Source organism: Halichoerus grypus, chromosome 2 (genome assembly GCF_964656455.1).
Source record: "Halichoerus grypus chromosome 2, mHalGry1.hap1.1, whole genome shotgun sequence".
NCBI classification, from domain to species: domain Eukaryota; kingdom Metazoa; phylum Chordata; class Mammalia; order Carnivora; family Phocidae; genus Halichoerus; species Halichoerus grypus.
In genome coordinates, this window is record NC_135713.1 from 11,051,276 (window position 1) to 11,079,195 (window position 27,920).

The 27,920-nt window shown below is 40.2% G+C and overlaps 1 protein-coding gene across 1 annotated transcript in view; it reads right to left on the reverse strand.

The window, feature by feature from the left end:
* DNAH5 (dynein axonemal heavy chain 5) overlaps window positions 1-27,651 on the reverse strand; it is a 216,419-nt gene extending 188,768 nt beyond the window's left edge. Inside the window, exons 1-15 of the mRNA XM_078066500.1 lie at window positions 27,577-27,651; window positions 26,711-26,845; window positions 24,217-24,301; window positions 21,379-21,539; window positions 20,013-20,234; window positions 17,432-17,569; window positions 16,508-16,684; window positions 15,422-15,535; window positions 14,271-14,378; window positions 12,070-12,192; window positions 11,297-11,512; window positions 7,843-7,950; window positions 2,448-2,533; window positions 1,333-1,654; window positions 174-380 (exon numbers count right to left, since the gene is read on the reverse strand). Coding sequence (XP_077922626.1) covers window positions 174-380; window positions 1,333-1,654; window positions 2,448-2,533; window positions 7,843-7,950; window positions 11,297-11,512; window positions 12,070-12,192; window positions 14,271-14,378; window positions 15,422-15,535; window positions 16,508-16,684; window positions 17,432-17,569; window positions 20,013-20,234; window positions 21,379-21,539; window positions 24,217-24,301; window positions 26,711-26,845; window positions 27,577-27,651 — 2,277 coding nt within the window. The remainder of the gene's footprint in view (window positions 1-173; window positions 381-1,332; window positions 1,655-2,447; window positions 2,534-7,842; window positions 7,951-11,296; window positions 11,513-12,069; window positions 12,193-14,270; window positions 14,379-15,421; window positions 15,536-16,507; window positions 16,685-17,431; window positions 17,570-20,012; window positions 20,235-21,378; window positions 21,540-24,216; window positions 24,302-26,710; window positions 26,846-27,576) is intronic.
* Between the last annotated feature and the right edge of the window lie 269 nt (window positions 27,652-27,920).

Genomic DNA, 27,920 nt, shown 5'->3' on the forward strand with positions numbered 1-27,920 from the left:
TTATGAGATCGGTGATGAGCAGGCCCTTGCTGACCCTAGAGTCTCATTCCCTCGCAGTCTCCACTTCAGTCATCCTGGGCACTTGCTACCCCTCAACCGTGACACACCACCAGATTTTTTTTAATACAAACTGGGGCTAGCCAGAAAGGAGGAAAAAAATTAAAGTACCATACCTTCATGTTACTGAAGTTCTTTTTGTATACATCCCGTTTCTGGAACAGGGCAGCTGCAAATGGTGAAACTTCTAGACCCATCTGCATCATGCACTCTGTTTCTCTAAATAAGGTTAATATCTGAGGATCAAAGTTTACAAACAATTCCCCTGTGCGTGGAGCCTTCACCAATAAAGACGCCTCAAGTCCTATGTGAATTTCTTCAACCTGTGTGAAGAGATCAACATTTTTACTATTGGAAAGTTCAATGCCTACACAGGGTATCTAGCTCAGCATTTCTGGGAACGCTGACCAGGAAGTATTCTTACATGGATTCAAGCTTCTCAAATTAAAGACAACACTCTTCTTCTAAGGTCACTTTCAGAAAAGGGCCTTCAAGCTTCAAGTGAAGCTATGCAGTCAATCCGACAAAACGTCTGGGTTGTGACTCTCTCACACCCGACAGATAAGTAGACAAGAGTGCAAGAGTGGTGGCTTCTCAAAAGCCGTTTAGCTCCGAGGTACCTTCATGCCTACTCCATTATTTTTCCTAACAAAAGTTTCATAAAATCTACTAAACTCAGTTTTCAGTTATCTAGGAAAACAATGAATACCCCTATGGGGACATCTCTGTTATTGGCTCAGGCACCAAAAGCTGAACCAGGAGAATGAGACACCATTTTAGTAGCTTTGTCAGCCTGAATTTTATCCCCTGAGACACTTCCTGCCAATCTACAGAGAGATACAAGTGTTGGTAGGGTATGAAATACAATTTGACAAACCTAGTATAACCAAAGAAAATTTAAGACTTTGCTTAACAGAGACATACTAGTATTTACTGACCCATTACAGAACTTAATGGATAGAAAATAAGTCAGAAATCCTAATCAACTAGGTAAAACAACCAATAAACAGGATCTTCTTTCTCCCTTAGGAGTCTGTAAATTAAATAAAAATGAGTTTCTGTTACCTGGCTTATAATTTTTTTTTCAAAATTAATCATTATTTTTCTTCATGGACATATTGTACTCTTTGATTATCTACATTCAACCAAACCTGCCTTAGGAAATACCCACAAATCCAACTTTCTACAGGAATAAAACTGCCCTGGGCTAGCAGAGGGTTTCCCACTGATTTGACAATGTAGACGTCTTTGAGGAGCACACATGTAGAGACTCACCTGTTGAAGCCATGCCCTGTGGTAGAGAACCTCAAACTCCAGGAGCACCTTGGCTACTCTGTTGTAACTGCGAATCACGGGCTTGGCTTCAGCCGTCTGGAGCACAGTTGGGTGCTGCTGGAAAAGCTGCATTGGTTGCTGAATCCTGTGGAAGAGCTGACGGGCCCACAGAATCTTCCCGGCGATGGGAGGCTGATCTCGAGCCAAAGGAGGATCGCATTTCTGCTTTGTATACAGCTTAGAGATCATATCAATGTCAGCCCCATAGTTCTCAAGAACACGCCGATATTTGTCATCAATACCAAGATTAGGTATGTTCAATCTGATTTTTTTAAAAAGCAAATGGTTGAATTAATGAGAAGATATCTAGCAATCTCCTTTATTAAGGTTTATTTTAAAGCATATGGTAATGGAGGGGCACCTGGGTAGCTCAGTCGGTGAAGTGTCCCACTCTTGGTTTCGGCTCAGGTAATGATCTCAGATCAAGCCCTACGTCAGGCTCCACACTGAGTATGGAGTCTGCTTGTTCCTCTCCCTCTGTTCCTCCCCCTGTTCACTCTCTCTTTCTCTCTCAAATAAATAAATAAATAAAACCTTTAAAAAACATACGGTAATGGAAAAGAATGAGGTATTTGGCATTTTTAAAAAATCAAAATAGTATCAATCTATCCATTATATCACTATAAAGTGGTTTTAAAAAATAGGATTGGGCTGCCTGGCTGGCTCAGTCAGTAGAGCATGTGCTCTTGATTTCAGAGTCATGAGTTCAAGCCCCATGTTGGGCACAGAGTTTACTTAAAAAAAAAAAAATAGTATCAATCCTTAAAATCTAGGCAAAACCATTAATCTGATAAGAATTTTTTCAAGTTACTTAAACATTAATATGAAAGGCAGTCACAAGTTACTTCAAAGCTAACAGGAAATAAAACAAATTCTTAATCATCTGAAGAACTTAAAAACTGAGACTTTGTTATGCTGAATGACAAGAAAGGATTTTCTTTCCATTAGAATATGAAAAAAATAATTAATAATAATAAAGTAAGCTAAATTATGCTCATATGACCCCAGTTTTAGAAAATAGAATAGAATTTGCTTCAAATTCTATTGTTTTTTACCTTTCAAATTTCTTTAACATACTTAGAGCTTGATTTGTGTTTTGAATCTTTTCAAATGTAACATCCATGAACTTCTGCAACTCATTCTAAAATAGAATAAAGTCTGATTGTAAACAGTGAATTTGCATTGAGAAATGTCCTACTTTTTAAAAAAATTTTAGAGTACGCATTTTTTATCAAAATGCAATTGACACACAACATCATGTTAGTTTCAGGTACAACACGTTGATTTGACAATTCTGCACGTTACTCAGCACTCAGTGCTCACGTAAGTGTAGTCACCATCGGTCACCATAAATTATTACAATATGATTGAGAAAAAAGTCCTATTGAGCAGCAAGACAAAAGAGCTCCCCACTCTCTATGAACACATACAGCACAGGACAAAATATAACAGAAAATTTAATATTCACCTGAGCTTGAAAGATAAATGCCCAGAAGCCAGAACAAAGAGAGACCTGAAAACCAGAGCAGTCAAGGGAATTGGCACCGTGGCAGGCTCCGTGGATTTGGGTCAGATACAGGGCCTGGGGGTTAGACTGGGGTTTTATCACAGTGTGGGTAGAGAAGCTGAGGGGTCCTAACCCTCTCAACAGATCCCTGCAGAAAGGAGCCCAAGCAGTGATTCTGTCCACAAGGTGGGGAAAGCAGCAAGGGGGCTTGCCAACTGCCCAGAGCCGTGAATGGATGAAACAGGCCATCATGATCCCACACTTCCTCTATAAAGGGCCATGCAGCAACTATTTTCAGCTCTGTGGAACAGGTACCTTTCACAAGTACTCATCCTATGTCTGTGCCATACTTAGAGGGGGGGTCTGAGTTTAGACTATGCATGAGCTAGAATGGTCTAACCTAAGAAATTAATATAACAGCTAGTCTGGAATGGCAAAACCACTGGGGCCCCATCAGAAGGAAGGCAAAGCCACTCTATATAAACACGTCCATAGCCCAGGGCCATAAGACCACTACTGAAAAATAAATTAGTAAATAACTCCTGAGAATTTCAAAAGGAATGACTTAAATATCAAAGTTTTAAGAAGTACCTCTTTCATAAAGCCCTCAAATCTATTTTCCAAAATGATTCTCATTAAGGTTGTCCTGAGAACATCATACATCTTATACCATTGTACAATTTTGTCCAAAAAAAATAAAAATCGCACCAAAAAATGAAGCACGTGATTTCTTCTTTGTTCACTGTTAAGATTTAGTACAGTTGTCGTTAAAATCTAAATTGAGTTAAAGACAGAAAAATTATTTCATTGTTTTCTGTCTCTTGCTTCAAGATAAAGTTCCAATCAATCCTTTTTTTTTTGTCAATTTTACCAGACGGAAGTTTTGAGCCTCTACAATTCTAAAGGAGTCATTAACTTATGTAGGGATAAAACCAGGAAGCTGGTTGCATATGCAGTGAGAATTAGTACCAAGATGACCTTGATGGTACACAAGTAATTTGGCAAGACAACCAGTTGGAAATATCCAGGACACCAACGGAAACACTCAACATTTGAAGAGACATTGCTACCGGGGGGAAGTAGGAATGCTCCCTGCCCCATTCAGCAGAACCCCAAAGTTGAAGGATCACTATACCTATGACAATATATTCTTGCTCTCAATACTTCTCACTACTCCCACTGAATCTATATTATGAATACCCTTTATATATAAAAAATATAGATATATTGATTGATGTTATTTCTTCTGCAAAGACCACATCCTAAGATTGAGAAATGCACCAAAGAACAGTACAGCTAGGGCGCCTGGGTGGCTCAGTTGGTTAAGCGACTGCCTTCAGCTCAGGTCATGATCCTGGAGTCCCGGGATCGAGTCCCGCATCAGGCTCCCTGCTCGGCGGGGGGTCTGCTTCTCCCTCTGATACCCTTCCCTCTCGTGCTGTCTCTCATTCTCTCTCTCTCAAATAAATAAATAAAAATCTTTAAAAAAAAAAAAAAAAACAGTACAGTTAGCCTACCTAAATAAACGTTTAACTCAAATGTTGTCACTACATTCACAGAAAAAAAAATTGTGTATAAAGTGTGCACAACTAGAACATTTGCAATGCTTCCAGTCCCTCCCTCGAACTTCAGACAGCAGCAACTTATTGAACCCTAACACTTGTACCTGGTTTTCCTTCCTCTTCTACACTGTGGCTTCACAAAACCCTGTGCTAAGCTCTGTATGAACATCTAAGACCTTGGATTCGTCTTCTGTTCCCTCATCCTTAGGCCCATTCTTACAGTCCTGTGGAGTCTGGCCATGGAATCTTCATACTAGTCCTCTTATTAGTTCTGGGCTCTCGGATCCTACTCAGTTTCTTCTTCTCTCAGCTTGACATCTCAACAGCTCATGCTTTACTAAATACTGCCTTATCTGCCTGCTGGAGTCAGTATGCTTCTAGACTTCCAACACTCACCTGGTTCCAAGGCACTCCCTCTCTTTGACCAGTTAGCACCAGCAGGAACCCTCAACCTGGATAGGATTCCAGGCTTTGATCCCCCGGGCTGTGGAGCGCTGGACACAGCCCTGATGCAAACCACTCATGTACCCCTACCACCACCACCCCCCATGCCCTCCAGTCTTTATCTTGGAGACACCACAGTCCCCTCCATCCCTTATCTCCAAGGTTCATCACCTCTGCCCTCAACTCCAACCAGAGCTGTGGAAAGGTCAGTATTTTCACCCTGATCTTATAGAGACAAGGGCCGAATTCATGAGAGTGGATGAGTAATTTAAAGGAGAAAGGGGCTGGTTAAGAAAAAGAGAATGGAAGGGCACCTGGCTGGCTCAGTCAGTGGAGCGTGTGACTCTTGATCTCGGGGTTGTGAGTTCGAGCCCCACATTGGGTGTAGAGATTACCTAAAAATAAAAATCTTTAAAAAAAAAAAAAAAGAGGGGCACCTGTGTGGCTCAGTTGGTTAAGCATTGTACTCTTGAGTTTGGCTCAGGTCGTGATCTTGGGGTCATGAGATCAAGCCCTGCGTTGGGCCCCACACTCAGTGGGGAGTCTGCTTCTCTCTCTCTCTCTGCCTCTCTCTCTGCCCCTCCCCCCAGCTTGTGTCTCTCTCTCTCAAATAAATGAATAAATCTTAAAAAAAAAAAAAAGGAATGAGAGAATGGAGAAAGCAACAAAGAAGTCAAAGGAAAATTGGTCATCCAACCAAAGAGACAAGTAGACCATGTTTGAGGTGTAAGAGGAGATAAACAATAGTGTTGAATTAAAAAAAAAAAAAAAAAAAAGATTAGTGAGAATAGGAACTAGCATCTATAACTAATGCCTTAAAACCAGGCTGTAGGGCATTTGTAAAATTATATTCTTGGTATTATACAAAGTGGGCACAGTCTTGAAAAGGTCACCCCACTCCTCTCATGTCCCCCATCCATGTACTTGGACAACATATTGTTCTAGCATGAGGTGTAGCCTCCGCTCTGAAGCCTTTACTAATTTCAGCCAAGCAGAGGGTAGGGGTATTCTCCTAGGGTCACATCCTACCCTCACCAGCTGCTGCAATTACAATATCCTGTGTTATAGCTTGTCCTCCCTGTAAGCTTCCTTAGGACTTCTTTGGAATATGTCCTTTTATCTTTGAATCCTCACTTCCAGGTACAAGATCAGAATATTATACTGTTACAGTTGGTCATTTTAGCCACTATTCGCCCTATTTAGCCACTATTTGCCCTTATTTAAATGATGTACCCCTTATTCTAACATATATGTATATTTTAATCGTATCACATGTCTGCCTCTGTCTGACTGTGAGCTCTCAGGGCAAATCTACAGGATTTATTTCTTTATTTATAACCCACAGCATAAAAGCACAATGATTAACTGATGTACAGTAAATGATTATTTAATTGCAGTAAATCTAGTTGTTATTAATTCATGACTCACACATTAATTTGGCATTCTTTGCTCTCCAATTATGTAAGGTGCCCTGGAGATGGAAATAGGAATGAAGACAATTCCTGCCCTAAAGGTGTTCACCATCTACCTCTATCCCACCTACAAGCTACTGAAATACCATGTGATCCAAAACTGTTGGGAAGCACAGAGAATCAGGACTGCCACTGCCCATCGATTTCCAAAAAGAGATCAAGATCCACTGCCCCTGGGGCACTTGGGTGGCTCAGTTGGTTAAGTGTCTGCCTTCAGCTCAGGTGATGACCCCAAGGTCCTGGGATCGAGTCACGTCGGGCTCCCTGCCCAGTGGGAAGCCTGCTTCACCCTCTCCTCCCTGCTTGTGCTCTATCTCTGTCTCTCTCACTCAAATAAATAATAAAAATCTTAAAAAAACAACAACAACAACAACAACAAAACTGTGCCTTATTCTTCCTCTGCAAATGAGGGTAATAACAGCACCCACCTTATAGGATTATTGTGATTATTAAGCAGTTAACACCCATAAAGTGCTTAGGACAGTACCTACCATATAGAATTAGCTCATTCTATTATGATTCCTTTTACCTCTGAACCCGCCCCCTCAGAGCTCTTTTTCCTTCAAGTGTAGAAATTGACTTCAAACCAAAAATTTTGGAAAAGAAGTAACAGAATGGCCATTTTCCTTTTATAAGCAGAAAGGTGTATACTTAGCACTTCACTAGGATGAAAAGAAGTTTGAATACGAGCTATGGTAGACAGCTATGGGGTCATCTCCCCTTTACCCTCCTTGATCCTCCTCCTCTAATGACAAACATTCCCAATCTCCCCCCGACTCCGAGAGGTCCCAACCTCCCTACTCTTACCACATAACCCACAGGTGACAGGTCCAGGCCTAGACACTCCACTAGAATTGGCCAACCCAACCCTTTCCTGAGGGATTTGAAGCTGGGGCTGGTCCTGATATATGTTCTCAGAAGTTGCTAATGGCCATTCATTGCCCACATGGACTGGAAGTCAAGAAGGCTGGTCTTCCGTGAGAAGGGGTGGGGGGCTGGGGGCAGAAGGAAAAAGAGAAAGAGGCTGCAGACCAAGAAGGACCCGAGTGCTGAGTGGGGTCTGGTACTGCTGCTTCTCAGGCCAGCTGCAGCCCTGCCTTGGCAACTACCAGACAGTTGGTCAGAATCATTGCTATAAAGTAACAAACAAATGGAAACGAATTTCTAAATTCTAATAACCCCACATTTCAACAGAAGAAGAAAGTTAATTTTCTAAGAAGATGGAAGACGTGCAGAAGTCTGTGATTACAGATCATTATCCAAAGCTATATTTATGACCCTTTAAACCATGAAAAAGAGCCTTCAATTATTAATGTGAAATCACAAAATGCAGGCTGAGGTTGTGATCGGTCACCTCTGTGAGGAAGATGCCTCTCCCTTCTGAATGGTTAATGATTAGCAGCATTATACAGATTGGAAAAAATAAACACACAACTGTCAACAGGAATTTTATTATATGACTTACATGAAGGTCATTAGTCTGCTTGCAAAACTCCTCATAATCTTGATCAAAATCCATTTTCCGCTGGTCTAAGAAATTATATTCCTTTTTCTTTATGGTAGCAACCATACTCTGAAATGTTATGAAAGAAGTAAGACAATATTTCAATATTCTTGCATTACTTAATTAAATATGACCTTTAAATGAAGAACTGTATAATCATTCCCCAAAAATCAACTTAAAAGGAGCCTTATTTCTTTAATTATTCACATTGCTTAATGCTTATCAGAGGCAATATAATGTTGCCTAGTGCATTCAAAGAAATCATTTAGAAAGCATTTTCACGAGGTTTTACGTATTCCTAAAGAAAAATAGAAAATAAACCACATCTGAAAAGTAGGAGAGATGTTTTCTCTAAAAATTTCTTACTAATGACATCTGAAATTAAAAAAAAAAAAAAAAAGCCCAGAGTAGAATTTACTAAAACATTTTTCATTGAAAAGTTTAAGTCTTCTCAGAAAATAAATAACACTAACAGAACCCAAACAGCCTATAATATCTGAAGATGAAAAAGTATCTTCCAGGCCTCACATGTCTTAAATAAAACATCAAACCACAATCTGCCATTTAAAGACTCTCCAGAATTAACTGCTTCCTCCTATCCTGCACAGCCACAGACTACAGAAGTACAAACCACGCAACTCGCCTCCTTGAGAATACTATGATAATACGTAAAACGATATACGTTTTGTTTGCTCAGGATAATGAGCCATCATGCTCTACGACCATTCTTAACCAGATACTAAGCCATTCTCAAACTCAGGTGCCCACACTGTTGACAGAGGCATATAATTTTTATGAAGAAAGTTGAGCCTCCTTCCATCATCTCTTCTTCAAAGTCATTTCCATTTAAACATCAATTCGAACCTCTCAATAGACAAAAGTGTATAAGCTGCATAACTTCTTGAATCAAGTTTACTAATTAAAACCTACCCTTCCTTGCTGTTTAAGTACAAAATTAGTTCTACGAAGACACTGTATCCATATAATGCTGCCCATCATGTTATGTGCAATGTATACAAATGGTCACTGAAGAGTATTAAGTTAATAAACTGATTAATCATGACCTTAACCCAACTAATCAAACTTGATCTACTAAATCATTTACTTGACAGGTACTTATTGCACATCTATTATACGCTAGTGAACTCTGAAGACACAGGAAGGAACGGAAAAAACAAAGGTCCCTGCCCTCAGAGGACGTCCATCCTCAGTGTGGGAGAGGGGTCAGAATCTATGTAAAGCACAAATAAATGAACAGGATAATTTCACACCATGATAAAATGAGCAATGTGACATAGAGTGATTGAGAGGAACAGAGATCAAGGAAAATCTAATTGAGAGGGTCATTTAAATGAAGATCTGGAAGCCAAGAAGGAATAACCATGTGATGATCCAGAGGCAGAACTTTCCAGAAAAAAAGCTCTATAAGCCCTAAGGTGGACTGAACTGACTTGTATCTGGAGAACATCAAAGAAGAAAGGCAGGCAAGGAGGTGGGAGGGGTGGACAGGACCTTGATAGCTATGCAAGGAGCCTGAGCTTCCCTTCCACAGTCACCATTTTGAACTTCTAACATCGGTACTAACACAAAAATCTCACTTGTTGCTTTCATGCACCAGCTACATTTTATGTCACTACCCTCTGGTACGTTCGTTTTAACCCTCATTTCACTTTAGATTTTTAAAGCAATTTCTCTTCCCAGTATTTTTATCAGGTTAGAAAAGTCTTTATCTGCATTTAGATGTATAGTTCAACTTCTCCTTCAAAAATAAACTTTGAAATATGCTCCAAAGTTATTTTTTCATTAAGAATAGAAAATAAATAAATTCGAAACTGAAAAGTAAATGAACACATTCTGTCTTTGTCTTACAAAAAGGTCGGTTTCAGATACAGATTATCCACCCTGAAGATAACCTAAGATAAGATAACCTAAGATAACCCAGCCCACCTAAAATGTTTCCTGCTATATAACAAAGGTCTTTTTTTCTTCTTTTCCTAAAATCTGGTCTACTCAGGAAATGAAAAAATTCCTGATATTAGCCTAAACTGTTAAGAGTACAAAAACCAACGTGTGGCAGTAAATTACATGATCCTTTTCAAATTCAAGTACAAAAAAAAAGAAAAAAAAATTAGCTTTTAATATTACTGTCCCCAAACAAGAGAAACTTGACTATACCTAGACTAAGAATCTAAAACCCATTTTGGGGGCGCCTGGGTGGCTCAGATGGTTAAGCGTCTGCCTTCGGTTCAGGTCATGATCCCAGGGTCCTAGGATCGAGCCCCGCATCAGGCTCCCGGCTCAGCGAGGAGCCTGCTTCTCCCTCTCCCTCTGCCTCCCTCCCTGCTCATGCTTTCTCTCTTTCTCTCTCTGTATCTCTGTGTCTCAAATGAATAAATAAAATCTTAAAATAAGTAAGTTAATTAATTAATTAATTAATTAATTAAAACCCATTTTGTTTGTAAATTGTTTTTTTAAAGATCTTCAAAACATTATTAGATCACTGTGCCCGCTTAAAAACTAAGATGAGTTACACATATACCCTTATAAGATAAAGCAGTTAAAAATCAAAGTAATTGGGAACGGTCGGGCTAAATTAAAATCTGGTCCCCTTATTTTGTTAACATAGGTCCAAATGAAATGCTAAATGTAGCCACAACTGGATGCACCCAGAACTCGGTGTCAGCTAGTTCCTGACACGTAGTATGTGCTTCATTAAATATTTCTTGCATGAATAAATGAAATAATAAGTTATATTCAAACATTTTTCTTGTGCTACTAATGAAAATGCTCTTACTAATGATGATTAACTTTAGAGTATTGAGAAGTCATTCTCATAATCACATAACTGAAAAGAACATATTAGCACCATTACACAATTCTCATATAGATTTAATTTCTTTATCGTTCAAGGGCCGTGAGCTTCCATCTAACATTACAGATGGATTATTTGAATCATTCTAAATATAGATATTTGCACAAAATATTAAAGTTTTAGTTATGGATAAGGGTAGCAAATTTAGTTTTAAGGTACAGAACCTGGGGACGCTTGACCGGCTCAGTCAGTGGAGTACATGACCCTTGATCTCCAGGTTGTTAAGTTCAGTCTCACGCTGGGTGTAGAGATTACTTTTAAAAAAAATAAAATCTTTAAGGGTGCCTGGGAGGCTCAGTCGGTTAAGTGTCTGCCTTGGGCTCAGGTCATGATCCCAGGGTCTTGGGATGGAGCCCCGCATCGGGCTCCCTGCTCAGCAGGGAGTCTGCTTCTCCCTCTCCCTCTGCTCTTCCCCCTCTCCCTCTGCTCCTCTTCCACTCACTCTCACTCTCTCTCTCTCTCTCTCAAATAAATAAATAAATAAATTTTAAAAAATAAAAATAAAAAAACCTTTTTTAAAAAGAAAGAAAGGAAGAACAGAACCTGGTATTTAGTGACCATGTCTTCAAGCCCTTCAATTTTAGAATCTTGCAGGACTGAATATGTCTGGAAGGTTGTAAAGATGTCTATTATCTTGGCAAGACGTCGGTGGAAAGTTTCAAATTTTCCAAAAATATACATCTCACTAAATTCAAATTGCTTTTCACTTGGGTCTTGTTTAAGCTTTTGTTTCACCTTGTGAAAGCAGTGCTGGTATTCCTTAAAGTTAAAAACCAAAATATTAGAAAGGGAACATAACACAGGTACCAACCTTATTCTCTTAAGTTGGAGGCAGCCACAAATTTAAGGTAGAATTGCAAACCCTCCAAGTTTCATGCCTTTGTATGTACCCTTTCTTCAGCTGGGAATGTCATGTTTCCCAACTCCCAATCTAGCAAATTCCTAATTATTCATGATCTAACTCAATGTCACAGCCTTTCCACGTGGTCCCCCTGGCCAACAGTAGCCTCCCTCTGCGTCTAGCTCCCCATTTGTCCCTAAGAAACTAAACAGACTACTGCATCTTTGCACCTCTGCTACTGAGTGTGGTGTTGGGACATAACCGGTCCCCAAAACGATAGAATAAGTGAATAAATTGTGAGAGCAGATTTACTAACATTCAATTTTCTTAACAAGAAAGAATTACTGTTTTACGAAAAGAATGACTTTTGAGTAACCAATAATACAGTCACGGCCAGGTGATTTAAGATGCATCAGCAAAAACAACATACAAATAATAAAACGTTATCTGAATATGTTATTAAGCTGACCATTACCTGCTTAAGCTTAATTGCAGACAATATTTTTTCCACCACAACATCCTGCGGCTGGCTCCAGATGGAAGCGGTTCCATTGTTGGTAATATAGGCTTTACACGCAGATATCATCTGATTAGTCACCTGGAATGTCCCAATAAAATGGTGTGAAGTACATAAAACAGCCATCAGTCAACAGCCGGACTAGAGGGTCCTTGACTCCTCTACCTCTCAGAGTGTACAATCTATGAACTTGACATTAGGTTTACTTTTTTCCATCACAACTATGATCCAGCACCAACATTTTTTTTTGCCCCAGCCTTACTGAGGTATAAATGACAAACAAAAATGGTATATATTTAAGATGTACAACATGATGCTTGATATTGATATACAGAGTGAAATGATTACCACAATCAAGCTAACACATCTACCCCCTCACAGTCACCGTTCTATGTGTGTTGAAAAGACTTAAGATCTGCTCTCTTAACAACTTTTGAGTACACAATACAGTATTATTCACTATAATCACTATGCTGTGCTTTAGATTCCCAGAATTTATTCATCTTATAACTGAAAATTGTAGCTTTTGACCAGCATCTCCCCATTTCCCACTCTCTCCAGCCCCTGGCAACCACCCTTCTACTCTCTGCTTCTATTTGTTTGACTTTTTTAGATTCCAGTATGGACTGTCAAAGTCATTTATAAAATCAGAGTTGGAAGCACTATGGCAAATCAACAATTCAGGCACCCCTGTGTATGCCGGATGAACACCTTAACCAGCCAGGAAGGGATTCACTTCCCTATCTAAAAGCTGTTGAGAGTCCCCTAGTCTCCTTAGGTAGCCTGCTCTAACATGTAACTCACAGTCTCCAAGTGCCTTGAGAAGGACCGTCCACCCTGGTCATTTTAAGACACCAGGAGCCGGAGCAGACATGTCAAAGGGAGAAGCAACAGAGAGTCAAGCTGACTTCCATATGCACTCACGTTTTATCCCTCCTCCCAAACTGTAAAAAAACTTTCAGAATTTTCTTGTGATTTTTTTTTTTTATAAATTAAAAGGAAAACCAGATGACTATCCAGTGTGCACGGAATGACCTGATGTCTGGGATGTGTAGGGCAAAGGTCAGTATGCGCATGAAATAAGGTGGATGGCGTGCAGGCGGAACCTTGGTAACAGGTACATGGGGGGCTGGTGTACCATTCTCTTTCCTTTTGTACCTGCCTCAAAATTTCCATAGTGAAAGGGTTTTCAAAATTAGATAAATGATGGTTTCACAATTTTGTCCAAAAACAGGCCTTGCCGATAATATGCATGAAGCCTGGTGTGATGACACAAATTGACTTTTGAGTCTCCTGCTCAAAGGAATATCCCTCACGACCCTAACGCGTCCTTTGAACGTGGGAAGAAGTGCAGCAAGAATCTCGTGGATTTCCCTCCCTTTTCTGCCTGAAGTGCCTGACAGAGAGCAGAAGAAAGGGAGTCTCCTGTCCAGCTCTCGGGGTGGACGTCCCCCTTCCCAGCAAGAGCCATGCTTCGTAGTATGTTAGCATCCGCAACACAAGCCCGGATGAGACAAAAATGCCTCTATCTTAATACAACGCTTAAAATTTTCACCTTGGTAATGAAAGTCATTTACTTCTTAGGGACTGTTCAAAATGGGAAAAGCAACAGTGCTCACCACAAACAGTTATGAGTTAGGACATAAGGTTTAAAGATCGTTATGTTTTTTGGCAGAATCATTATAATTGCTTTATGGATTACTGAAACATTGCAAGTGGATTTCATTATCATGATTACTGTTCTAATAAACCAAGTAAACAACTGTGGCATCAGATAAATTTGAAAAAGTGGCACATGAAATATAAAACAGGAGAAAGCCAGTTAAATATAGTTTTTCTTAATAAAAATTTACCCAATAGGAATAAATAATGTGCTAAATAACATAGGGAAAGAAATTCAAAGACAATCTTTATTTTTTTTATTTTTATTATATAAATAACACCATATTTATTATAATAATTACTTTGGAAATAATGCTTTATGATTTGTGAGAATCAGCCTCACAAATACACTTAATTCTCTCTGTTGAGAGATTAAAACTTTTTCTCTCATTGTAGGATACACACACACTGAATTATGCCAATGTGGTAATTTCTAACTATTAAAAAATTTAAAATGGCAAAAAAAATATAAGTGACCATGGACTCTATGCACTCACCTTTACAAACAGAGATGTGATCTTCTCAGAGGTGTTATAGTACTGAGAGATACTATAGATCATTTTAATTGCATTTATAAGTGTAGGAATAGCATCAATCATGGATATCTGGAAGACACCACGAGAGAATTCAAAGAAACAAATATCAAATTCAGCAAAATTCTAATAGTCGAACCATTCAATCTTCATTAGAATAAAATTAGCTATGAGACTTTTTTTTAATTTTTTAAATATTAACTAACACCACTAACTACTTACTAACAAACTACTAACAAACACTAATGAACTACTTACTAACGAACTACTAACTTAACTAACACTACTAACACTACCACTAAAATATTAACTCTCACTTCACATAAATTTATTTAAGGGTAATTTTATTTGTATTATTTAGTCATATGCAGTTAATCAAATTTTATTTCTATGCAAGAAACATTAACTTTCTGTTAATGACAAGGTTAACAGTTAATTTTATAATAAATAAAAGCAGGCACTCCCTAAAGTTAAAAGATAAAACACCAGCTGATAACCCTTCCCACACTTCTTTGAGTATCATCCAGAATATCAATTATAATACTTAATGGAAACTGGAATATACAATAAGGGTTTTTAAAATATAATATTGCATATTCATCATAAACAGACAGAGATAGACAGATCTAGATAGACATGAGTGCAGTTGACCCTTACACAATGCAGGGGTTAAGAGCACCAATCCCCATGTAGTTGAAAATTCACGCATAACTTCTGACTCCCCAAAAACTTAACTACTAATAGCCTACTGTCGACCAGAAGCCTTACCGATAACATAATAAATTGATTAACACATATTTTGTATGTTTTGTGTATTATATACTATATTCTTACAATAAAGTAAGCCAGATGAAAGAAAATGGTTAAGAAAGATAAACTACATTTACAGCACTGTACTGTGTTTATGAAAAAATCCACATGTAAGTGGACCTACGCAGTCGAAAACCATGTTGCTCGAGGGTCAACTGTATACATATATCATTTTCTTGAGAGTAGAAAGAGGTTTCAAAGACTTTTCCAACAGATTGTAATATTAATGAACCAAACTGCACGCTCAATTCAGCCAGTGCAAAACGGTCATCAGTAGATTAAGCAAGTAGAGATCTTTAACTCACAGGGTCACTACTGTACAAGGGGTCACAGCATTTTTCAAGCGTGTACAGATATTTGACATTGTCCTTTGCTTCATTCGCTGCATCAGTAACTCGAATATCCATCTCCCTCCAAGTCTAAGGACAAGACAGGAAAGCACTGTTAATGCATCGATTACAAAGGAACTTCCAATAGCACAGCTGCTAAAAGTCACCCCAAGTCTCTTGTGTCAGACTTTCAGTTTATCCTATGCCTCTCGCATCAAGCTGAATCCACAGGAATGAGGGGTATTGCCACATTGAAGAGCAGTTTAAATTCTTTGACTTTAGTTTTAAAGGGATCTCTTCACAGCCTTCTCTTATAAAATCTACTCAATAACTAGGACAGAGCACCAAGAGGGCACCAACCCCATCTGAACCCACACCTTCTCTCCTCCACTGGCTCCTGGATCCATTTTGCACCTCATTCCCATATTTTCTATGGTGAAGAACTGAAGGAAGCCTCCAGCCAATAGCCAGCAAGGAACTGAACCCTGCAAGAACCCCACAAGCAACTTGGAGGCAGGTCCTCCCCTGGGGTGGGCGAGCCTCAGATGAGCCAACACCCTGACCATAATCTCAGGAGAGATGCTGAGTCACAGGCATCCGGCTGAGCTGCATCCCAACTCCTGACCCACAGGCTGTGACATAATATATGTTTGCTGTTTTATGTTGCTAAGTTGTAGGGTAATTTGTTACACAGGGGTATAAAAGCAATATTCTAGGGCTAAAAAAAAAAAAAAAATATTCAAGTTAAGTTCTTATTTTAATACTCCTGGTTGGTCTGAATTCCAAATATATACATAATCGTGATACTACGTTACATCTTAATTACATGCAATGCCCTCTAATTAATACATGTACTTACATGGACACAGGCCAACAGATACCGTTGATTCAAAGGCTATTTCCACAGTACTCAGAATTATAACAGGGGGATATTATCCAACCTTAAAGTTTGTTCCTAAAGGTGTAATAACATTTTTCTGTACCTAGTTACTCCATGACATGAAAATGCACACAGAGAATTTTCACTCCCGTGTCACAAAGCAAAAAGAAATGGCTGACAACCTTTAGAAGCTTGGACCTGGCGGCAGCAAGCACAGCCAACGCAGTCGTCACATCCGGGCTTTTTAATTGATCCAAAAGGTAGTTAAATTTGGACAGTCTTTTTTTCCAGTGCTCCAGCTCTGCACGGGGCCCAAGGTCATCCGCTTCCTTACGCAGCTGGTTGTTTTCTGCAAGGACCTGAAAATGCACAGCAGAGCCTTGAACCTCTGACTAGGGCTGGCAGCATGATAGTTATGCACAGGCAAAAAAAATAAGGAAATAAGTCAATTATGTTGCCGGAATCATGATATATTTTTATTCATGTGCATGCTTCAAATGACAGTCTTTTACTTGTATCCATTTTTAACCCTTTAACAAAAATGTAGTTGACTTGCTCTAACTGAAAACTACTTATTTAAAAAGCTTTAATGAACTTTTGGAGGACCTGTCCTCGGAAAGCTTCCTTGACTATCCACTTACTGTATAATCTTGGAACAATAGAACCTTGGAAAGCCCCCGTGCCTTAAGTTGGTTAATTTTCATTGTGCTTACTTTTTGATTCAATGTCCACCTTCACTTAGGATTTTTCTGAAAATATTTTTTTTTAAGTTAAGTCTCAAGCTCCTTTTTGGAGGGCACAGTGTTTGGAAAACTTGTACTTCTACAGAGGTCCTCTCTCAAGTAAAATACACCTTGAGAAAACAATTGGCAAAGTGCAGTCTTCTTGTGACCTAAGTATTTAAAGCCATTTACTTTCATCTCTTCGAATTCTTACTATCTCTTCTTAACTAATGACTATAAATTAAATCGCATTGAACTTCTCACCTTTTTAGGGGCTTGAAGTTAAACACTCAAGCAAATGGGAACGGCATACAATATACTGTCTTCCATTGACTACTTCAGTAAAGTGGCATCTGAAACTGATGTTTGGTTTCTGGAAATTACCTGTTCTGTCTGTCTGATCCATACTCTCATACAACCTTCTATTTTTTCCAGAGTCTCGGGGTTATTAGCTAGAGTCAAGTAGTCGATTGGTTCCTTCAGGGTTTTCAGTTCAAATATGTCACACTTTTGAAGGTTCACCTAATTAAAATGAAAATTATATAATAAGATGATGCTAATTTTAAAACACACACACACACTTCTGGTTGACCCCTAGGCTCAGAAGGATCTTAAGGTCTTCTCTAAACTACCCTGCTCCCTGAAGAAAGGTCCCTGGAAGCACAGTGTGATACACAATGCTCAATCCTCCCTTACGAATTGAGCACACCACTGGAGACAACTGAGGGCAGATTTTGGGTCAAAAAAAAAAGAAAAAAGAGTGTACTAGAGAGAATCATCATAACATTACAAAATTTGGGAATTAATAAGGAACTAAGAAATTACTTAAAAATTGAAGAGTCAACTCACAAAACCAAAGACTATGGGGGAGCTTCAAGGATATTGATTGGAGGGAGGGTAATTTCTAATCCATTACATTCTTTTTTGATACTAACCAGATGAAAAGACTCTCATGTCCTTACCCAATAACATTCTTATAGTTAGCAAGTTCAATGTCAAATATATGGATTTGTTTCAGGGGAGGGAGAAGGAAGAGGATGGAGAAGGAGGTCTGTTAGGTTTTGACTTGACAAAGAAACCTGGTGCATTTTCTCACACACATAAATGGACCTCAATATTTGAGAAGGGCATTTCCTTCTGGTAAAGGTGCACCTGGCACTGTGAATGCCTAAATTCAGGTTTCAGGCCTAATCCCTGTTTACCAACCACAGAACGAGTACATTTCTCTCAACTGGTTCAGAACCAGCAGGAAGGGGTGTGGTTATTTGTCACCCTCAAATGCTAATATGGCCAAGGAGCCACATCACAAAGCCCAGGCCCTAAGGGCTTGTTGGTAACCAAGGCAGAACCAGAGTTTTCCCATTTCCTTCACTTGGCTTCCTACTAAAGCCCTACCAGCTCTAACCTTATGGGATGGCCTCCAGCCCTGGCTCCCATGCTCAGAAGTTCTATGTCTGTCCCATCCCCGTAGGGCTCAGAGACATCACTCTGACCTCCCAGAACCTAGACTCCCCACTCTGTTTTTCACTTGGCTACGCTCCAACAGCTCTCTGAAAACCCACCGGGGCAGGCATATGCCCCCACTTCCCTGGGCTTGTGCTCACGTTGCCCCCAGCCTGGAAGAACCTCCCAGCACGCCTCCACCCCTGACCTCCCCCACCTTCTGCGCCTGCCACATCTCCCAGAGAGATCCTTGGTTTCCCAGGGGAGGGCTCTGCACTTCGTGAAGTGGCACAATCTCCCCGCTAGGTGGCGATCCATCCACTTTTTTGAATAGCTATACCACAATAGGAGGTGGAACCTTACGAAAGCACTGCTTTTTAGGTAGAATAACAATTTAACTTGCTTCAATTTGCATCTTACTATGGCCTGCATCAGAGTTCATTGCAAATACAACTCAGATATTAGGTGGAATCATCCCGCTCCTGTCTGGATTGAAAGTCACTCCACTCTCCCATTCCACATCCTTTAGAAACCCTAATGCCTCCTTCCCCCACTAGGTCCAATACATCTCAGTATTCTCTGGAGAGGAGTAATACTCCTCTATAATATTGTCATTGGTAGGGTGTCTGGGTGGCTTAGTCGATTAAGCATCTGCCTTTAGCTCAGGTCATGGTCTCAGGATCCTGGGAATGAGCCCAGCATCGAGCCTGCTTCTCCTTCTCCTTCTGCCACTCCCCTTGCTCGTTCTCTCTCTCTCTCTCTCTCAAATAAATAAAATCTTTTTAAAAATACATTGTTATTGGTATCATAGGCTACATTTCTGTCTCCCATAGATGCCTGACCTGGGCTGCTGTCCGTCATGGTTTTGCATCCACCACCTTCTGCCCCAAGGAACCAGTAACACAGGCTTACCGTAGATCACACAAATTTGATGGAAGCTAAACCACATTTGCCAAACTTATCCTTAAAGGCCCTTTTGGTCACAGGCTGAACCACAGGACCCAGTCCACTCCCTCCAGATATGTCAACTCCTCTCTCCTTTCTGTCTCATCTTCGGGATTTCCTCCATCCCTACCCACCACCCACCCCACACACGCATGCGCACACACAGACATTTCCTGCATCCCTACCCACCACCCACCCCACACACGCATGTGCACACACACACACACACACACACACACACACCACACACACCCTGGTTCCAAATTCCTTTCCTTCTAGGATGCAGAGGGATGCCACATACACTTCTGTTTGCAGTCAAACGTTTGATATGACTGAATAAAACCCTCCATCATGGCCAACACTTCTAAGGAAGCCCTAATGCATTAATCACTCCGAACTGTAAGAATTTAAATCTAGTCACCACCACCTCTTGAAGGGGCAATAAAAATGCACACAAGATGTTTTCAAGGTTTGCTGGGCAATGGAATTAAGACCATCTAAGAGAAGCATTACATACTTATACGTTGATTTGTTCACCACCTGATAACTTTTGAAGGAATCACTTATTCATTCTTACCTTCTCCTTCAGACTCTCCTGGGCGCCCGACAGGATGCTCACAAAGCCTTCCAGAGAGCTCAAGAACTCCTGCCGAATGCTGGATGCTTCCTGAAGGCCCTCGAGCTCGCCCCAGCCATGGCTCGTGGCCTTGAGAGCGGGCATGAAGATATCTGACAGCAAACGCCTCATGCTATTGAGCAGGCCCCCATCTGCAGTGTCTAACATATTAAAGCTCACCTCCTGGAAAACAGTTAGGAGACCCTCTGCTGTCAAAATTACCCGCAATGGCAACATAGCACTGAGTCATTTCTGAGTGCTGTTCATTCATCAACTATCCTGTAGAAGTAAATGAAGACGAACCAAATGAGAGGAGCAAAAGCTATGAGCTGGCTATAGCGAGAGTCGGTCACCACGGCCTGCATTTCAGCAGACGCTCAAAAGCAGGCAGGGGAGTGGGAAAACTTTCTAGGGGCGAAAAGGGACAGCTTCGGGTGTGGGGGAGCTGGAGGCAGCTCCAAGGAGCAGGGCATCCTGTGTGATTGGTGAGGGGTGCATATTCAGCTTTCTCTGGTTGGTCCCAGGGAAGTATGCCCGGGAGTATGGCCAGAGTGAAGGAGGCTGACAGTCATGAACGAGGTCCTGACCATGCGGGCCAATCGTTTCAGCTATTATTGCTGAGCTTCCTCCTTGCCGGTTTCCTGCAAGTCTCACATTGCAGGCTGGCTACCTGGGGTGTTTCATAGAGAAGGGGCTTGATTTTCTGGGCAGGTTGCTGCCAGTTGTAGGTCAAAATTCTGTTTTACATATGGTCTGGCCTTGATCTGTCTGTAGATTCAGTCTCTAAGTCCAGGAAATTACTTTTTCGATACCCTGGTTAAGATATAAGCTTTATACTATTCTAAGTTGCAATCCTCAAAATAAAAGCACGAACTAAACAGAACCAGTTTATTTGCTTCAAGCAGATAATGCACCCACTGAGGGCAGAGGAGATTTACATGTTACTTTGCAGAAAAAATAAAATTATACATCCATCATTGTAAATCTTACTTTAAATGCATGAAATTTGCCATTAAGTCAGTCATGTATGGGGAATTATGTTTAAAAGGCAAGACTTCAGGTTTTACACACACGTACACACATGCATGCACATGCATACATACAATATTATATCAGTTTTTGTTAATAAACTGAATAGTAGGTCCTCTGACTCCACAGATTTAAAGGAAATGACCTCTTGTTTGCTGTGAATGCTTTTAGAAATACTTCTTTGGAAGTAGTTTTAGATACCTGATGAACACAGCGGTTACCTCTATAGAGAGGGGTTTTTTGTAGAACTTATGTGATTTTTGGCAATTTGGGGTAAAGGACTGCTCTTGCCCCTTACCCGATGGATGTTCTCAGGGGTGATGGCTCTGGAAGGGTCAGTCCTGATGAAGAACACACACACTCCGGTAAGAGCAACATCTTTTCCCTCTGTCACGAACACCTTAGGCTTTTTAATCTTCTCAGAAAGGGGATTTACTCCCCCTGGAGAGCCAAGCTGTCCTACAAGGGCAGAAGAACTTTAGTTTCACCAATACTATAAAGGGGTGAGAGAGGAGACGGCATCTATTGCTCGTACTCTGTGTCAGCTCCCCTGCTGGGTACATTGTCTACGTTACTGAAGTCACTACAACCTTTAAAGGCAGCTGTGACCTGCCTCCGAGTCACAGCCAACAGGTGGCAGAGTCAAGATCAGAAACCAGCTCTGACTATAAACTCCAGACCCCTGCTGTCCCCTCAGTATGGCTCTCGAGTCAGGACACCGCTGAGCCAGGAGAGCATCGTGATGAATGGTGTAAGCTCTAGGGCCAGACTCCCAAGGCTTGAGTCTCAGGTTGCACTTCCTGGCCATGTGACCTTGGGCAAGTTACTTAATCTTTCTGTGCCTTGGTTTTCTCATCTGAAAAATGCAAATAATAATACTAGGTCAAGCATCTGGAGTTGTTGTGAGGATTAAAGGAGTTAATACATGTGAAGACCTTAGAAAAGCACATAAAAATCGTCGCTCACTAAGCATTCTCATTATTGTTATTTGAAAATTCATTTTTGGTCATCTAAGCATGCAGCTCATTGAGGGGATCATTTAAGTAAGCAGAGCTCAACCACTGTGCTCTTATCTGCCCACGAAAGTTTTAGTTCTCTGAGTAAATCGGTAGCTCAAGCAAGATTATTGGGGTGGGAGGACAGTGCCAAGGGAGAAATCTGGGGAAGGACATGGACTGGGAGTTGAATCCCAAAACCCTGGGATTAGAACTTCTTGGAGAGAGGCGCCTGGGTGGCTCAGCCGTTAAGTGTCTGCCCTCAGCTCAGGTCATGATCCCAGGGTCCTGGGATCAAGCCCCACATCGGGCTCCCTGCTCGGCGGGAAGCCTGCTTCTCCCTCTCCTACTCCCCCTGCTTGTGTTCCCTCTTTCGCTGTGTCTCTCTCTGTCAAATAAATAAATAAAATCTTTAAATTAAAAAAAAAAAAGAACCTCTTGGAGGCACCCTCTTCTAGGCTCCCCCCCCACAGAGCTGGGCTAGGGACGTGGACTGGGGTTTTGACAGTGAACCTGTCCAATAAAGATAACCAGCAGATAGCTCTCATCGGGAGGACAACACATCGCCGTGGGATGTGCAGCATCGCTGGAGGATCCACCTAGGGCCCACAAGAGCAAAGACCCAGAGAATCAAGGTCAGCCCACTGTGACCGTGAGAGTGCCAGTCAAGTCCAGGCTCTCCTGCCACCTCTGCCCCTCTTCCCTGCCCTGCTTCAAGCCTGACGCAGTCAGCAACCGTGGTTAACACAATGTGGACAGGAGCTTCTGGAAGGATACGCTGAACAAACAGAGGAGGACCATATGCTTCTCTCCTACAGCAAATACTGGCCTTCTGAGGTCCCTGCTGGGTGGAAGGAAGGGGGAAGACCAGGAATGAAGAATATTTAACTTTAGATCAATTAATTTTGATGAACTGGATATTTTTTTTAGTTTCTGAATTGAGATAGTACTTATAATGTGAAGCAACTATAGGAATTTTTCTTACCTAAGAATATCCAGAAAAGTCATGGAATGGTCTGAATTTTAATCCAAGGTCAAAAGATTAAAGCCAGTCCCACTGAAAAGGTTTAGAGGGAGAGTGGGAATCAAAAATAAACTTGCATCGTGTCTACATCCCATGAACCCTTCTTGTTCAATGTCAGATTTACACACAAAGGCTTACTTCACCCAACGCACATTTCATGGATGAACTCAACATTTCATCTGACTTTATGTTTTGCAATCTGGGATAGAATTAGAAATTTCTGTATTATTTCGATTTTTCACTCAAAGTATAATGAACTTTCTTTTTTTTTTTAAGATTTTATTTCTTTATTTGACACAGAGAAAGAGCACAAGACCACAAAATTTCAGATGAATAATTCTAGAAAAGTGTCAATCACTTAGAGTATGCATGCATAATTTTCTCAGTTTTTAAACAAAAAACCATTAGCCATACTATATGCCAACAGCAATAACTATTTTCCTTTTTCTTCAAAAAGGTAATAAAAGAATGAATATAATATTTTAATATAATCATAATATTTTTGTTTATATCCCTAGTTTGGCTTTAAAATTATATGAATCCACATAAAAGTAGAATGGGATATGCCAGTTTAATCCACACAAAGATTTGCAAATTTTTCTTAAGTGAAAATAACTAAACTTGTCATTCCATATTACTCGTTTGAATCATCGTCAGTAGAAAATAAACATAATGTGGTATTTAAGTAGAAAACTCATTATGCTCATTGGCAACAATTCCTATGTTAAAAATAAATGGTGTCTATATAGAAAAGAAGCAGATGCCCATAAAAAGTTCTAGAACATAACTGCATAGAATGAACTAGCATGGAAGGAAAAGAAGTCTCAAAATGTAAAGTACTTTATTATTACTCAATTACCAGCACAGCCTGAAATGGGAGACAAAATATCTCAAGTAAAGTTAGAACAACCAGGCTAGATACCCATCATTATCTGTCCCCCTCTCCTTGAGCAGAAAATGGAACCTGGGCCTCACCTCACAGAGGCCCATTTGTCCCATCTGCCAAGATGGAAGCGTAAGAGGCCCCGTCAGCTCTGAGGGTGGCCTTCTGCTTCATGCCATCCTCAGATGAACCTAGCAACACATTTGTGGGTTACATCACACCAAGTTTGGATACCTGTTTCTGTTACCTCCATGTCCTGATAATAAAATATAAGGTGACGAAGACCTCCAGCAGCGAAAAGCTGATCGATTCTTTCAATCTGCAAAAAAGAAAAGGCAAGGTCACAACTTCGTGCTGAATTAGAAACCATATTTAAATCAGCAGTTGCTGTCATCTTTCTTTTTCAGATAACACTGCATCTAATGCAAACCATAGAGAAGGCATCATATTTTTTGCAACATAATAGACAGTGAGAGAGTAAATGCCTCACCATAATAAAAATGTAATTCAATGAAGGAATTCAATTAATCATGAAAATATGTGCTACATATACACATTTGAAAAGAGATCGTCTCTCCATTTTTGCTAATTTCCAAAAGTGCTGAGCTGTTGAAAGCAGACAAATATAGAAGTGTTTTGTTTTCACTCAATTGCAGTTCAGAAAGCAAAAACACACCTGTCAAAACCCAGTCTAATACACTACAGACAACTAATATTAAATTGTAATAATCACTGAAAAATGCCAGAAGAACACACATGATTATGGAACACTCCATCCAACAGCAGTCCAGAACTGATATCGAGTTTCAATTTCACAAGACAAAGAGTTCTGAAGATTGGTTACCCAACAATGTGAACATACGTCACAGTACGGAACTGTATACTTAAAAATGATTAATGGGGCGCCTGGGTGGCTCAGTCGGTTAAGCGTCCGACTCTTGATTTCAGCTCAGGTCTTAATCTCAGTGTTGTAGGCTGTGGAGCCTACTTTAAAAAAAAAAAAAAAGGTTAAGATGGTAAATTTTACATTCTATGTCATTACCACAATTTAAAATAAAATGTTTCCAAATGATAAACTCTAGTCTGAAAATTTAACTGTGGAAAAAATAAGCCCCTTTCAATTTCCCCCATATTATAGACATAACTATTATATATATATATAAGGAAGAACAAGTTTCCCTGTTTCCTTCATCACACTTCCTTGATTGAGAACTATGAGGCCGCGTGGGATGCCTTCATTGAGATTAACTTTCAAGCCAAGAATGTGAAGGAGGTACTTCCAAGAGGCCAGTATTGAAACTCCTGCCCCTCTACGTTGCCTGTGAGCCCAAGCGAGGATGTTTTCTTTCAACCTCCAGGTTTTGACCTTCCTGGTCCTGAATATGACAAGGCAGTTTAACTTGGGCTTCCTACAGTTCCAGACTTTTACTCATTTATTCCACTTGCACGATCCCAAATCCAGACGTCTGAATTGGGAAGTGGGGCAGAGTTAAGCATTTCACATGTGGCACAATCTCTCTAACACTGAATCCGGTAAGTGACTCTGTCTCCTTTTATGCCTCCATTTTGGGGGAATAAAATTATCTACCTCCTGGCATTATGAAAATTAAATGGGATAATAGATGAAAGTCACTTAGATGAGACTGATGCCCAGTAAATATTCAACAAATGTTAGCTGTGATGAGGAGGAGAAAGGGGAGGAAAAGGGCATTTCCTCAATCCCTGATTGATCCATCCTGTAGTTGAGCCATTTTAGTGTTATCCATCCCTCATTGTTCCACTGACTCTTAGTGACCCCATCAGAGTAACATGGCAGGAAGGAACAAAGCCAGGGGAGTGCTGGAGCCAGCTCATACTGGTTCATGACAGGCAATTGATCACAACTCCTTCCAGCTAAGCCTTTAGTAACATCATGTTGATAGTCTGGAATCAGCCATGATGGGCGTACTAACATCACGGAAATCAGCAAACACTCAAAATAGTGCCTCCCTCTACCCTCTTGCTCAAAGCTGGTTGTTAAACATTTATAAACATACCACTAAATAACATTATCAATAGTGTGACACCCCTATCAATAGAAAGGACTCACCCTCTCTATTTTTATGCCTAAAAAGACAAACAAACAAATAAAACAACAACAACAACAACAAGAATTCAGCAAGCATCATAGCGCTCCAGATATGCCTTCCTTGGTGCTCAGGAAATTATATGCCCCCATATTTTGATCTTCCCTCTCCAAAATCAAATCACACCCCAGATTTGGGAAGGAAATCATGGCAGAAAATGGAAGTCAAGTTCAGGAACAAAAGAAACCAGATTCAGCTGCCAAACCAAAGTCAAAGCCAGGAAACTATGGCACAATTCAATCACCCAGGTTAGAACAGGATACATGTAAAACACAATAAATCAGAAGCTGAGAGAAGACTCTATTCTCCAAACTCAGGTTCCAGGATGGCGCCTGAACTCAGCTTCACTGGATTCAGAAACATGCAGACATTGCTGTCAGAACCACGGAACTTAAATGACTGTTGTAAGTACCCCATTTAACATGAAGAGCTGGAGAGCCCTAAGGTCAATATGCCACCACTTGTACCATCAGAATGGAGTCTTGCCCGTGTTAGAACAGACACCCCCTCCACAGCCCAGCACAGATGCTGCCATAGGACTGGGTCAACAGACTCTCTGTGCCCTCCATAATCAAGTCAGTGAGAAATCAAATGCATCTCACCTGATTCCCCTCAAGAATGGCATCTTCCACTTCAGTTTTGTCCAGGTCTACACAGGAAGCTACAATCGCAAATAAGTAGTCATGCCTACCATCCAAACGTGCCCGTTTGGCTTCCTTCTCTTCCTTCAGTCTTTGCTGTAAGAAAGGAACAAAAATGTTATGTGGCAACTGCTCTTCTCAAATGGATTCATTTTATAATAATTTCGTGTGATTATTGCTTTTTCAAGTCTTGAGTATTCAGATAACAGACACCGTAATGGTACCAGTTTTTATGTACTATCTTCCATTTTTAGAAATAATGTTATTCTATTATGAAAATAAGATGTGCTCATTGTTTTTAAAATTGTATAATACAGAGAAGCTAAAGGGAAAAAAGAAAAAGAAAAATCATCTGTCATCCAGAAATTATTACTGCAATTATTCTGTTCTAAATCTTTACAGATTTATTTGTATGCATATATAAACATGCAAGAGACACACAAAAAAATAGATTCCCATTTTTTGTAAACATTCCCTAAGCCTTTAAACTAATATTCTCCTACATTATCTCCTACCTTTATTGTTTGTCTACAGATTCCTATCAGGTCTTAAAATTGATTTCTGAATACCATTGCTTACCTTTAAACTGATTGTTGATTATAATACTTAGGCATGTTCAATATAACCAATGTGGGCAGTTTGAAGCATATCCTTCCATATGCACTATGCTCATACAAACATATGCAAATGTATACACACATCTCTATATTATACTATAAAATTTTTTATGCATTTTCCCTTAATAATATACCACAGACCTTTTTCTACTTTAATATAGGCTATTCCTATCTCTGTGATAGTTGCAAAATATTCAACAATATGGATACACCAGTTAGGATATCCTTAGTAACTAATTGTGTTTGTAGCTGCAGCATCCCACAGTTCTTTGGCAATATGACCATGACATGAACATCCCCTCCTCTTGAATTTGGCTGGCCCTATGACCAGTTTTCACCAAAAGAACGTGCGGAAAAGTAAGACTACAAACCTCTAAGCTAATCCTTAGGAGATCTTCAGTTTCTGCCTTTGTGCTTTGGAATGCCCCCTGGGAACCCAGCTACCATGCTGAGGAGTCCAAGCCACATGGGGAGACCACATGGAAGAAAAACCAAGGTGTTTTGGTCAACAGCCCCAGCCAAACTAGCCAACACACCAGAACCAACTTTTCTCC